The sequence below is a fragment of the Diachasma alloeum genome, unplaced genomic scaffold (assembly GCF_001412515.2).
Source record: "Diachasma alloeum isolate Michigan unplaced genomic scaffold, Dall2.0 Dall_scaffold_00708, whole genome shotgun sequence".
Classification (NCBI taxonomy): domain Eukaryota; kingdom Metazoa; phylum Arthropoda; class Insecta; order Hymenoptera; family Braconidae; genus Diachasma; species Diachasma alloeum.
Window position 1 is genome coordinate 82,637 of NW_021680839.1, and position 12,717 is coordinate 95,353.

At 41.2% G+C, this 12,717-nt stretch overlaps 1 protein-coding gene across 1 annotated transcript in view; it reads right to left on the reverse strand.

Annotated features, from left to right (window-relative positions):
* Nucleotides 1–1,936: 1,936 nt before the first annotated feature.
* LOC107044274 (telomerase reverse transcriptase) overlaps nucleotides 1,937–12,717 on the reverse strand; it is a gene marked incomplete at its 5' end in the record, with an annotated part of 58,465 nt that continues 47,684 nt past the window's right edge. The window contains 3 exon segments of the mRNA XM_015266073.1: nucleotides 1,937–3,237; nucleotides 3,317–3,567; nucleotides 3,646–3,861. Coding sequence (XP_015121559.1) covers nucleotides 3,032–3,237; nucleotides 3,317–3,567; nucleotides 3,646–3,861 — 673 coding nt within the window.

Genomic DNA, 12,717 nt, shown 5'->3' on the forward strand with positions numbered 1-12,717 from the left:
GCATTCCGCAGACTTTCAAAATTATCTGAATGATGGAGGCAGATTTTCCTAGTCACCAAATAATTCGTTAACAATATTTCGAATTGGAACATTGATTTTATTGGAGAATGAAATCTCCTTGGGATTATTCCCGTTATTTTTGTTTAATTATCTTGATAATGATTGATTTGAGAAAAAAATGTCAAAAGATGTATTTTACCTACGTATTTTGTCATCTACAAAGAAAGTTTCTTGAAATTTCCTCTCAAACTTGCACATTCCCGGATAATCAAATAATTATTGGATCTTTAAAATCTGATAAAGGTCTTGCTGATTATTAGATCATTTCTCTAAATCATGGTGGTGAGGAGAATCGTTGGGAGACCTTTTGTGCAAAAAAATTACACTCCTGGAAAAGGTCCCTTGACTTTGTCGCCTCAAACCATTTGTTTACGAGACAATCTCTCAATTAGCGAACAATAACGGAATTTAATCACTCAAAACAGATCATATTTCCACAGCGAATGTTGCTCAATTATCTTGGTAACTAATAATTTCATATGAAAAGAATCAAGCGTCACTTTCCATTTGAAATTTCTTATATCATCAACTAATTGATTAATTTCTGCTATGTTACTAAACTCTAACTCATTGTTGAACTATCCTGCCCAAACAGACTCCTTAAATCTTCATTGAAAATAAAAAGAATAATCAGAATGAGTGACGTTAGTGATACTCTTTTTTTAAAAAATAAGATTTAAGGAGTCTGTTTGGGCAGGGTAGATAATATAACAGCTGACCCTAAAACAAATCACCAAACAGTTTTGTTTTCCAATGTTATTCTTCAGTAAACAGTCTCTTGTTATTAACTGTTCGAATTCATCAACCGTTTGTTGATAATTAAAGCCCGCATGTCCTATCTTTTAGGCTGTTCCCGATATTTCACAGACCTACAAGTGTTCCTCACCATTCCGCAGACTTTCAAAATCATCTGAATGATGAACGCAGATTTTTCTAGTCTTTGTAATTGATGAATTCCTCATTAGATTCATTTTAAATAGAGTCAAAATGGCGGTCGCAATGGGCGCGCGTGCGGAGGGATATCTGAAAGACGCATGCGTGTGCAAAAGTGGGGGGTCCGGCTTCGGGGGTCGACCCAATGTTCTTTGTCTTGTAAGAAGCAGTATACTACCCGGAGACAGTCACGCGCGATGACCGAAGCGGTAACTGGTGGTTGAGAGTGTGGGTGGTCGTAGCGTGGGTAACGTAGTTCCACCCTGGTCAGATCAGCCTCTCAACGTCCCAGGCTCTAAGGAGTCCCGGCTGATTCGCAAATGACTTTAAAACTCTCCCGAGTCGAAATACTCGGGAGGAGAAAGCATGCTGGGGGAATCGAAAAATCCTCCAGGACGAGTGTGAATTAGATTCACTAAGATAATTAGGCCGCAAGGCTTAATTTCCAGCCTGAGATAGGGGCTGGTGACGATATGCAGGAACCCCCCCCAGGGGGGGGACAGTATACTCCTGGTGGACCTCGCCCACTCTACCGTGTCACGCTGACGTTAGCTGAGCTATCCGTTGTCCTGCCACAAAAGACCTCTGAGTGGACGAGTTTGCCTCAGAGACCGGTTTTCGTTGAACCTCCCCTAAAGGGTCGGCTGGCTCCCAACATGCGAGCGATAGAGATGGCTAAAAAGTAGTTTCGATTTTTCCTGGGTGAACAACCCGGGAAAATATCCTTACAAGCATCATTGTCTGAAACACTGTCCCCCTGCATGGCCTTGGAGTAGTAAGAAATTTAAAAACGTGTTTCTTAAATATTTCACAATTGCTAGTTTTCAGGATGATGCATCTATTTGTTGACTAAAACATTTGTTAAATAAAATTTCATTAATACTAGAAAAAAAACATTGCATTCATTGGAAATTTCCAACTATAGTTTATTAAATTCAGTTTCATCAACTACGTATAATGGCTTACTGCATTCATTCTCTGAATTTTATTAAATCAATCCGATTCAACTAAAAAATATGATTATAATATGGCTTCAATCGGAAAAGCAGACCATCATTGCCGATAACACAGAAAATTATTTAATTATTCCCGCAGGCTCTTCTTCATTATTCCGAGATTTCCTCAAAGAAATAAATGATACAATGACGGAATCAACAGAGGAATAATGGAGAGCCAAAATATACTATTTCTATAGATCAGCTAACCATCCATGAACTGAATGATTCTACCCACAAAAATTGAAAAAGTTTACCCCATAATCTCTGTACCCACAGCCATTCAATTCTCCACAGGCCAAAGAAATTTATCTCAAAATCAGTTTTTCTTAGCCTCCCCATCATTCGCCTGAAAGTCTTTAAAAGTCTTACTCAGGTACTTAAAATCTTGGCACCTTCTCTGGCAACCGACACTAAAAACAGCTATTCATTCATTTTTGTTATGTTCATCCATTCATTCTTTCTCAAAGTTCTGATACCTCGATGAAACTTCTACCTCAGCAACGCATCAATCTATGTCCCAAATTTCCATAAACAATGAGAGTCCGATGTTGACAGCAAACCCCTGATATTCCCGCAACTCAGAATCTCCCTAAACAATTTATTATGCCCATCGTCTATCTCATAATTCCTAGAAAATATTAATCAAATAAATGTTATAACAGTCACTCAATCAATTTGTTGATAAACGCATGTTTTTACTCATTCAAAGTCGTCTTTAAGCCTCTTAAAATTTTCAAAACATTCTTTTCAATCACAGCTTTCTACTTTTCTCAATGAACTTCCACATAGAATCGCTAATCAAATGAGCTATCTGTGTGGGACTCATGTTAACAGATTATGAAAACGCGCCCACAAAATTGGTACAGATTGGTCAGTAAATTGTAGATACTTCAGAAACTGTTATAAATTCATCACAATCAAAATGAGCATTATCAAGGAGGAAATGAAATCGAGCTGTAACCAGCCAGAATTCGAAACATGATAATAGCCATTGGAAAATACTACGATGCAATGGGGATAGGTCACACATATGGACCATCCTACAATTTGATCCTAAATCGTCGATCATTCTGCTCATCATCAGTAATACTACGTTTGCGTTTCCTCGAAACCTTTGGTTTCTTCACGCTCTCTTTCTTCTTCCTTAGAATTGGTGTTAGTTGATCAGCTAATTTCTTATATCTCTGGAACTCGTCGATGAACTTCTGCCATATCCTCTGTGTTGGGAAGGACACTTGCTTATTTTCTGTAAGGAATGAGTTTCTTATCAAGAGTTGTAGATGAAATACTTCAGATAATGATCTTTGTTATAGATAGAGTAATACCTTTGTCCCAATGTTTCCTGAAAATTACAGCGAGTCTGCTTATCGATTCCCCAATTGAATCGCAGATCATTGATCCATTGAGGAGATCTGGAACGAGCATGTGAGTTACCAGAATACGGCATTTGTGAGCCAAACGCTTGGCCGCAGCAAGCATTGTATTGATTATTTGTTCTTCCGAATTGATGTAACGGTTGAGAACAATTTTATTCAGCTTCAGCACTTGCATGTTCAAGAGTCTGCGATTGAAGGTCCTGAAATTGGCGGATAAATTGACTATTTATTCGCAAATTCTATGAGCATAATGACAGTAGATAATGAATCAAGTTTACTTGGCTTCGTCACTTTCATCAACTATTTCCACAGTTGTATTAAACTGAGTTACTCGAGATGAATAATCTGGCTGAACTTCAAAAGTGGCGATATTAAACTTGAATCCCAGAAATGTAAAATTTGTCTCAGAAAATGGTGACAAATTTGTATGAGTTTTGGAAGGTTTGAAATAACAATTATACTTCGGAATTCCTGCTCTGATTCGGGCTAAGAATCTGTGGACATATGAGAGAGAAATATATGAAAAAATAGCTGCAGATTATAATCGATTCTTGCACCCCGACGGAAGCATTCTAAGCATTCAAATTTAAACATTAAGCATATTCAAGTACTTTGGCTATTTTTTCTCCAGTGAAATGCTTTTCTACTTTTGTAGCCGAAGATCAGAGCTTTCATTTGAGCCCCATTTGACCCTACGTTTCCAGACATTTTGCAATGATTTTATTTTTTAAACTTTGCAGGTCTGAATTTGAATCTACACATTGAACCGTTTAAAAACATTTTAAAAATATGAAAAAAATAGAACGTGTACTTTTGGGAAAGATTGATGAAATAATTAAAAAGTAGCAGTTTTAAAAAATTACGGGCATTTTCTATAAATAATTTATAAACAATCGATTTTCCACCATAAAAAAAAATGTTCGGAATCACAACAAATTTATTCATAGTCAAAGTTTTGACAAAAATCGATTTCATGTCTAGGAAAATAATGTTTCCGAAACAATTTCATTTATTTATCTATCTACGAACAACGAATTAAAAAAAATGATAATTCTGTGCAAAATATAATCTTTATGAGACTAAATATTCAGGTTTTTTTCAAATTTCTCTCACACAATTTAACTGACAAATTTGATGATTCAAAATAATTGAATCTATAGTGTGGTCTGTACCAAACTATAAAAAATACTTGGATATCTGTAAGTGGTCGCAACTTTTCACCTGTTATGTCCGGAGACGTTGTCAGCGTCAGAGGACAATGTTTATATTTGAAATATCCGAAACACACGACTTGAATTATCAATTAAGGATGATCCAAAGGATTATCTTCAATCTCTTTCAAATTTTATTAATTAGGACGACGCTTCGCAGTCCTTTTCGGGGCGTTAAATGATGAAGAATTTATCTGGAGTCAGAAAAGAATTTGATGTAATCCATTTAGTACTTCCAAATGTCGATTAATTAAGTAGTTTATTGACTCTGACATTTTCGTTTCAAAACTAGCGTAATAATTTCGTTAGAATTATCAATTTTGATTTTATAATTTCTTTAGGAAACTAATTTACATTCTACATTTATTGCTCAAAATTTAAGTGGTGAAACATTGATAATTTCTTTATGATAGAAATAGTTTGGAGTTTTAATAAGTTGATTTCGGTTTTAATTAATTTCTTAGCAAAACTTTGATCTGTGAATCCTTCGATAAACCAATGATTTCTTTACGACAACTAAGCTCTATGGATGTACTTTACATTAGCCTAACTTCTTTCACTTTCTAAATACTAGGTACAGTTTGATGAAGATTTCAGTGGTTAAGAAAATTAGATTTTCGTGAGAACGCGAAACGAAATGTTGAATGTCCCTTGTATGCATGAAAAGAATCCGATTTCAGAGACATTTTACGCCAGTAGTTCAACAGTTCACGATCACAAATATTAATATTGATCCTAAATGATACGAAACGCGAATATAATTGTCAGAGGCTACCTTACATGTAAGAAAAGACACTAATCTCGACTCAAGGATGCAGTATCCCTACACAAATACGTCCGATAGCTGTCTACTATTATTCGACAGGTTACCACGCATAGTATCGCACTAATCGACTTTGCGGCGAATTACTATATAGGAAGGTACGTAAAAGTAGATCGATTTTGTGAGCGTTTTCCACCAGTAACTTGACGAATTCGCGATCACCAAAGAAAATTTACATTTCTCTTAAAGGGGGAAAGAAGCCCCCTTTAAGACTCGACCACTCCGGACGAGGAGCGATAAACGACTGATTTAATTTATGATTTTAATTATGGAATTGAGCGATGACCCAGTAAATTGTGTGGTGCAACGCTTGGATTTTTCGCTAATTAATTAGCAACAGCATGAGCTAGGCTGTCTTCAATTTCGTCAACTTTACGGGTGGAAAATGTATGTTGAGGGAATAAAATTGGGAAATGGCGACTAAAGTTGGTCATTTCTCAATTTCATAATACGAATTTTATAACAATGATGAATTTCCAATAAAATGATTGAAAAATTATTTAAAATCAAACGAACTTACCTGTAAGTGAAGTTCGATTGTAATTATATGAAGTCTCGTTCGAAGGGATTACAATCCTGATATTTACTTGTAGTACCGCTGATCATACAGATCGAGTCACAAGTTTAGAGAGCAATTCGAAAAAACGCGCCATGAAGGCCTGGTAACGCCGCCACCGACCTGTCGTTTTCATAATTTTTAGAGCCAAAGAAAATAAAAAGGGAAAAAATGTCACTTCGGGTGGATAGAGAAGACATTCGTCATAGGGCGGGTTGTAATCCCTTCGAACGAAACTTCATATAATTACAATCGAACTTCACTTACAGGTAAGTTTGTTTGATTTCAAATAATATTTCAGTCTCGTTCTCGATTATTAGAATCCTGATATTTACTTGCAGATGTTCACAGTTCGATATGTTATGCCCTAAATAACGTTATGAAATTCCCCTGTTGATCCGGATAATATGAGGACACGAAAGTGGCATATAATATCCGAAACAAAACAGAGAATGAAGAAATATAAAATAACGTCGAATATTCGTGCATTAAATCCACGTATATTCGACGAATGTAGATAACTGGGGTGCAGCGTCAGCACTTTGCGCCCCGACGACTGACCTTCGCGCGCGCTGGGAGACGTCACCCGATGCCTCGCAGGTGTGCGACGAAGAACAATGACCTGATGCAATCGAATTACACGGGTGCATAAAAGACTGGTGAATTCGTTGCTTCGGGGCCAGTTACTCGACGAGTCTCGAATTACCTTTTTTATACTTATTCTCGCCTGGTACCTTCAGTATCAATCCGGGTACTTATTTGTTTAATAAATGGTAAACTAAAGAAATCTTTGGCTTCCGGATGGATGCCGCGNCCAGATCATTATTCTCCTGTAGACTACGCAGTGCGAGGCGTTCCTTCCTGGTGATATTGTCACCAGGGGAGTGGCCTTGTAGAGGATGTTAGACAACTGCCTCCGGATCTCATTGCTGGTCTCCTGAGGAAGATGGTAAATCGCTGCCTCGGTACGACTGATGATTTCCTCGGTGGGGATCTTTTTAGGGGCAACAGCGAAGTTGTGTCCTTTCGCCAACACAGACACTTGTGCTTCACTGAGTTGAAATTTACTCAAATTCTTCACAGTGTGAGTGAGGGTTGGGACTTTCTCCTGGGGGATCAGTTTCTTGAACTTACCCTTCTGACTCTCCGTTCTCATCTCAGCTGTTCGGACTGCTTGTTCGTGTGTAACACGATCGAGAGTCTCCCACACTGAGACTCCAACGTCTGAGCCAGAAGAAGGTGGAGATCGAGAAGCTGTCTGGAGAGATGGGCCAGGTTCTTCTTAGCCGCTGTTATTCTCTCCTTAACCAACCGCTCGGGTCCATAACATATTTGGTGGCAGCGTAATTTTGGGAAGACGGAGGCCTGATCAACCACTATCTAATTACACAGTGATAGAGAACGAGATATTATCTGAGGAATTGGACTACTTGGGGGTAGTCTGGCCAACACGTGTAACAACCCTTTTCATCGCGGGAGCGAGAAGATTACCTTTGAGGTAAGCAAGCCGAAGATTTTTTCGTGGACCTTTCATCGAGGGGCGAGAAGCTCATCATTGTGGTACCAACGGAAACCTACCCTACTACCTTCGAGTAAAAAAAGGGATAGTACAGTGGAAAACCTACCCTACTACCTACGAGTAAAAAAAGGGCTAGTACGACGGAAAGCTATCCTGGCAAGAAGGGATAGTGCTGAGATAGTAGCTACTCAGGTAAGATTATTTTATTTTTGGCCAAGGGATAAATAATCGATATGTCAACTACAGGAGCTAATGGTAGTCGACAAGAAAGTGATTTTGATTCTTACTCCCCGCTGCGCGGGGAGCAAGGAGGAATCTATTTCATTCGGATGGGGAGATTGGCAGGAATGTTAACCTGCGTTGAGGATATACCCAATCCTTGCATCAGAGCATGTTAGCCGCCAATCAGCGACAGGTACGGGCTGAGGTTCACCAGGAGGCTGGGGACGAGTTACCGGACGAGTTGCCTAGGGCTGGGCTAGCTAATAGTACGCAAAGAAATGAAGGGAGAATATCAAATTCCTCAAATAATGTACGTCTTCGCCCTGTAAATCCTTCACAAAATGTGCCTGGGAATCCCTTCGATGACGTCGAGGAAATTCAGGAGGAGGAAGAAGGAGCAGGGGAGACCAATGAAACACCTGAACAGCCATTTTCTACACCAAGCAACGTCTTCTTTCAGGCGGGGGCACTTGGAGCAGGGGGTTTTATTCCAAATCGGAATCCTGAGGATGGGCGTCGTGAGACCATGCAACCCGACGTAGAAAAATCGGGGGAAGAGCGACCACCTAGACGTCTTGATCATCTCAGAGGGAAAATCATCGATTTGCATGAAAAAGTTGCGACTCTGGAGATAGGAAACAGGAGGAGAGGAAAAAATGCGGCAACTCCTGGAATCTGAGCGTCTTCGTCGGGAGGAGGCAGAAAGAGAGAGCAATGACGTCAGAGATCTGCTAGCAGACGCCTGGGCAGAGCAAAATTTCCAGAATAATCGGGAGGCCATACGGACGCATCTCGATTTGAAGGGCGCACTGCAGATGGTTCGCAATTTCGGAGGAGAAAATTCAGATAAATTGGACGCCTTCATGAAATCAGTTGACAGCGCCAGGAAGCTAATCCATCCGGAGCTTTAGGATCTCCTATTGGAGGGGATTCTAGGTAGTAAATCGGAGGGCAGCGCCATGAAACAACTGAAGTATAGAACAGTAATGTCATTGGAGCAATTAAAAACTGAATTAGGGTCACTTTTTGGGAAAACAAAGAGTCTCTTGGGGCTTCAGGTGGAGTTTAGTCAATTGCAACAGAAGGAAAACGAAGATGTTACCAAATATGTGGCTCGTACGGAGGAGGTCACTTTAGATTTTCTAAACGGCCTACTGAGTCTTCACAGTGAGTTCAGCGAGCGTGAGAAACAAGCCTCGAAAACGCTGAGGTTGACGCTTGCAAAACTCATGTTCGAACAAGGATTACGTGGGCACTTGCAGATTCTGGTACGAGCTCATAATTTTAAAACTCGCCATGATGCTTGTGTGGGAGCCATTGAGCTGGAGAAAACTATATCTGGCACGCACAAAGGGAAAAATGGAGGTATTACAGTGACACAGAAGAACTTCACCGGAGGAAACCGAAATTCTCTGGGTAGACTATCGACTGGAAAATGTTTTACCTGCGGACAACCGGGACATCAGTCGAAGGAATGTCGTAATAACGGGCAGCGTAAGTCAACATTACCAGTTGCGTCAGAAAGACGCAGCGTCAACGCTTTCGAGACTGTTTGTAAATACTGCAGATATGCAGGTCACGANACGACGGAAAGCTATCCTGGCAAGAAGGGATAGTGCTGAGATAGTAGCTACTCAGGTAAGATTATTTTATTTTTGGCCAAGGGATAAATAATCGATATGTCAACTACAGGAGCTAATGGTAGTCGACAAGAAAGTGATTTTGATTCTTACTCCCCGCTGCGCGGGGAGCAAGGAGGAATCTATTTCATTCGGATGGGGAGATTGGCAGGAATGTTAACCTGCGTTGAGGATATACCCAATCCTTGCATCAGAGCATGTTAGCCGCCAATCAGCGACAGGTACGGGCTGAGGTTCACCAGGAGGCTGGGGACGAGTTACCGGACGAGTTGCCTAGGGCTGGGCTAGCTAATAGTACGCAAAGAAATNAGACATGTGTTTCAAGTGGTACCTGAAAGTTTCCCTTGCATCGGGGAAATCTTGGGCGAAGATTTTTTGTCTTTACCTAGCCTAGAGGTGGAAACTATTCATGGGACGGCTTTGATCATCAATGGACGTCCTTTCGACCTGTTCCAGGACAGAGAGCCCACAACAATAGAAGCTAGGAGTGAGGTATTACTTCAAGTACCCACACGTAGCAGAAATATGGGTATTGTTCGGAAGAAACAGGTGGCAAAAGGAGTTTTTATGGGAGAATGCCTGACGAAAGCAGTAAATGGCCAGGCAATAGTCTGCATTATCAATACGAATGAAAATGATGTTTTTGTCGATTTGCCGACTGTGAAACTTGAGACTTTGCCATCGAAAGAAATCATTATGATGCTGAATAGTTCAAAAAGGTGCGAGGTGAGAGATCGCATTAAATTGCTGCATGAGAATTTGAGAATTGATCATCTGAACAGGGAGGAGAAGGAGTCTCTTTTGGAAATTTTGCAGGAATACAATTCTATCGTTCAATTGCCGGGGGATTCTTCGGGAGTGACTGATCATCTAGAACATGAAATTCCATTAAAACCTGGCACTGCGCCCACCAACGCGAGACCTCATCGGTTACCGGAGGCGCAGATGGAAGAAGTTGACCGTCAAGTCAAAGAGATATTGCAAAATGGCGTCGTACGACCTGGTAAAAGCCAGTGGAATGCACCTCTGCTCGTTGTGCCGAAAAAGATGGATGCTTCGGGAAAGGTGAACTTTCGTGTGGTCGTCGATTTTCGACGTTTGAATGATGTCACGATTGGTGATTCATTTCTATTGCTCAATATTACTGATATTTTGGATCGTTTGGGTAATGCGAAATATTTCTCAACTCTGGATTTGGCCTCGGGTTTTGATCAAATACCCGTAAAGGAAGAGGATAAATGCAAGACTGCTTTCTCTACACCCTACGGACACTATGAATTCAACAGATTGCCTTTTGGGGTTAAGGGCGGCCCTGCGACATTCCAGAGGTTGATGAATTCCGTCTTGGCTGGAGTTCAGGGAATCCGGTGTTTTGTCTATCTCGATGACATCGTGATTTTTGGACCAGATCTACTGGAACATAATAAGAGGCTGAGGGAGGTCCTGCAGCGCCTGAGGGATGCAAACCTGAGACTTCAACCTGACAAGTGCAATTTCTTGAGGAGCGAAGTTGTGTACCTGGGTCATATCATCACCAAAGATGGGATCAAGGCCGATCCTAGTAAAATAGAAGCAGTGTCGAATTTTCCGGAGCCCCAGAGCGAAAAGGAAATAATGTCCTTCTTGGGTCTGGCGGGCTATTACCGGAAATTCATCAAGGAATTATCCAAAATCGCAAAACCTTTGTCTAATCTGCTACGAAAGGATGTAACCTGGACCTGGGGGACAATAGAGAAGAGCGCGTTTGAGAGCCTGAAATCAGCTCTGATTACAGCGCCAGTCCTGCAATATCCAGATTTCCAGAGGCCATTTCTGCTAACTACAGATTCATCAAACAAGGCTGTAGGAGCTGTGTTGTCACAGGGGGAGATCGGCAAGGATCTGCCAATTGCCTATGCCAGCNAAAAAAAGTTGTCACAGCCCTGGATCAGTCCCTACGAAGTTGTCGAGAGGAAATCGGACGTTAACTACGTAATTCGAAGCGGAAACAAGCAAAAGACGCAGAGAGTCCACGTCAACCGACTACGACCCTTTATAGAGGCATGACTATATGGTCCCCTGCCTCGGACGATACAACCCNAGGCCCTTGAGGTGGATTTTTAACGTCAAGGATCCAGGTTCAAATCTCGTATACTGGCGTCTGAAACTAGAGGAATATGATTTCGAGGTGGTATACAAGCTTGGAAAATTAAATACCAACGCTGACGCACTGAGTCGCATCAATGTTGTAACTCGAGCGCAGTCAAAGACAGAGACGGAGAGAGTGGNCAACGGATAAGGGATTTTTCGTGGAAAACAAAGAATTGTCCTTACAATGTGTTTATTCAATTAAACCATTAGTTACAAGGTACAGTTACAGCACCGAAATTAGCGGAGTGTCGCGGGTGCCAGTTCCATCCCAGGAAGAAGAAGCCTGGATAATCCCAAAGATATTGACTGCAGAGGGGACATTTCGTTTCACTGTTGTCCAGAAATTGCGGTACGTAGCATGGCTAAGGAACTGAAGTTTCATCGAAGAGACGACGGAGATTAAAGATATCTTCCACGCCAGTCTCGATGTCAGTGCGAACTGGGAGATNGGCTGGACATCCTGGTAAAAAACGAATGTATGCTAAACTGAGACACAGATACTATTGGAAGGGAATGAAATCTGACGTGGAGAAATACGTGGGAAGCTATGAGGAATGTCAACTCAACCAGCTGGGAAAAGCCACGAAAGTACCCATGATCGTCGGAGAAACCCCTGAAACAGCATTTGAGCAGTGTGCTATGGATATAGTTGGTCCATTGCCCGTTACGAACGCTGGAAATAAATACATCCTGACGTTCCAGGATGCTCTGACGAAATTCAGCAAAGCTATTCCCANCGCAGAGAGTCCACGTCAACCGACTACGACCCTTTATAGAGGCATGACTATATGGTCCCCTGCCTCGGACGATACAACCCTTCAAAGACCTGAAATTTTCTTATCCAACGGATAAGGGATTTTTCGTGGAAAACAAAGAATTGTCCTTACAATGTGTTTATTCAATTAAACCATTAGTTACAAGGTACAGTTACAGCACCGAAATTAGCGGAGTGTCGCGGGTGCCAGTTCCATCCCAGGAAGAAGAAGCCTGGATAATCCCAAAGATATTGACTGCAGAGGGGACATTTCGTTTCACTGTTGTCCAGAAATTGCGGTACGTAGCATGGCTAAGGAACTGAAGTTTCATCGAAGAGACGACGGAGATTAAAGATATCTTCCACGCCAGTCTCGATGTCAGTGCGAACTGGGAGATCCCAAAAGACGTTCAGATCCTTTCTACTGGAATTTCTCCATCGCCTGACTTGCTGCTTGAACTCCAGATTCACGTGTCCAGGATAATGGGAGAATCT